The 1,873-nt window shown below is 46.4% G+C and overlaps 1 protein-coding gene across 1 annotated transcript; it reads left to right on the top strand.

Annotated features, from left to right (window-relative positions):
- Nucleotides 1–793: 793 nt before the first annotated feature.
- On the top strand, nucleotides 794–1,762 carry LOC108354794 (perivitellin-2 67 kDa subunit-like; the record flags this gene model as incomplete). Its single annotated transcript, XM_017605964.1, has 2 exons — nucleotides 794–1,233; nucleotides 1,332–1,762. Coding segments are annotated over 2 exons (871 nt in total), but the record flags the coding sequence as incomplete, so codon positions are not given.
- Between the last annotated feature and the right edge of the window lie 111 nt (nucleotides 1,763–1,873).

Genomic DNA, 1,873 nt, shown 5'->3' with positions numbered 1-1,873 from the left:
AAAGTGGTGAGATGGTGAACAGAGTAACAGAGTCTGGTAAGTGTTGAAAACAGACTGTTGTGGTGTGTGAACTTACGATAGGATTATGTACTGTTGTGTGATGGGTGACAAAAGTGAACTGTGTGGGGAGACAAGAGAGTGAACCCTGATGTGATGTGTGTGATGTGTGTGTAACAAACATTGAGTGTAATAGTGTAATAAGCAGTGAGATGAACATGTTCGTTAGGTCAACGTTTGCTGAACGTGCATGTCAGCTGGACGCGAGTGTACGGCGTCTGTGGCTGGCGCCACACAATCACAATTAGTAAAAAACTTTATACTTTTTTTATCTTATTAAAAAATTGATGCTATAAAAAAGAAGAAAAACACGGAAAAGGAAAAACTGAATTAATTACACCGAATGCTCTCTGGTGACCTTAGACTACTTTTTTCATTTTGATCGTTTTCAATTTGTTTTTTACAAATAAAAATTTAAAGATAAACTTGCCAATGACCTCGTTCATTACCCTCGTGACTGACCGTGTGCACAGGTTTCAGTTGGTCAAGTGCAAACTATTAAGGAAATCCTTCAAACGAAAAACAAGACTAGACAACTGGTCAGCAGAAAACAAGTTTAAGAGGCACTTTTCACCTATTCGCTCACCCTCTTTCACCCTTTATAACTGGCCAGATAAAGTGAAAAAATTGAAACTTTAATCTTATTTTTTAATTTTTTTGCTTTTAAAAATGCTAAAAATTTTTCTGTTAATACTTTTCATCTTCACTCAACAATCCTTCTCTCTTTACCTTAAAGATGACCCAGACGGAGATGGAGACAGAGATGAAGATGACAAAGTGTGCGGCGAACTGGTCGTACCTGGAATCGACCGCATCAGCCGCGGCATCGACATCACCGAGCTCGACCTGACGCCGCCGGAAACGGCCCGAACCGTCATCGGCGGCGTCCGCTCCCGCTTGATCGACTTTACCTGCAACCGCGAGGAGAAGTGGCAACACCCGCAGACTGAGGTCACCTACGATGTGCCCGATCAGGTGCAACGACCGGCGACACTGCCCACCGGGTCGCTGAAAGCGGTGGTAAAGATCAGCGGCGACTCTGAGGAGCTGAAGAAGAGCTGGAGCACCAAGGTGGGCGCCGGGCTGGAGGACGTGGAGAAGTTCGGCTTCAGCGCCTCGGTTACCTTTAAGGGCGTTCAGGAGAGCTTGCACCAGAATAATAAGACGATGGCTGAGGTAAGCGAGTGTCGAAAATTGGCTGTTTTAGCACAATATTTTGTAGTTTTTAAAGCCCTTTTTAAATACTTTATGAACACCTTTTTTTCTTCTCACAGACCACAGCCGCCGTCTCCACGCACATGGTCGACTTTAAACTGCCCCGCCACCTCAAACTAACTGACGACTTTAGCCAGTTCTTCGACGACGACGGCGACGGTGATAAGGCCGCGGTGGCCAAGTACGAGGAGAATCCTCGACTGTACGACAAGTTTGTACGGCAGTTCGGCACCCACTACTTCGAGTCGGCCACCTTTGGCGGCTCGCTGTACATGAAAACGCAATTGGTAGAGCGGTACGTCAGCGCCAACAGCGAGGACGAGATTGAGTCGAACTTGGAGGCGAAGTTTCTGGGCAAGTTCAACGTCAACGCCGAGACGGATCACAAGCGGAGCAATGTCAGCGACAGCTTTGAGAGCAGCTCCAAGACGGAGATTGTCTACTATGGGGGCTGGCTTCCGGAGGGCGTCACCACTGATAATCCTGACTGGTAAAAAATGATTTAAAAAATGAATTTAAGTTAAATTGCTTTTCATACGTTTTTTCAGGTATCCCTTGTGGACGCCGAACGTCAATCGCGACCCTTGGCTCACTGGTGGTC

This window comes from Rhagoletis zephyria, unplaced genomic scaffold (assembly GCF_001687245.7).
Source record: "Rhagoletis zephyria isolate East Lansing unplaced genomic scaffold, Rhagoletis_zephyria_1.1 Rzeph_scaffold_39293, whole genome shotgun sequence".
Classification (NCBI taxonomy): Eukaryota; Metazoa; Arthropoda; class Insecta; order Diptera; family Tephritidae; genus Rhagoletis; species Rhagoletis zephyria.
Note: the sequence above shows the minus strand (reverse complement) of the source record. Positions and strands in the feature narration are given on the sequence as shown.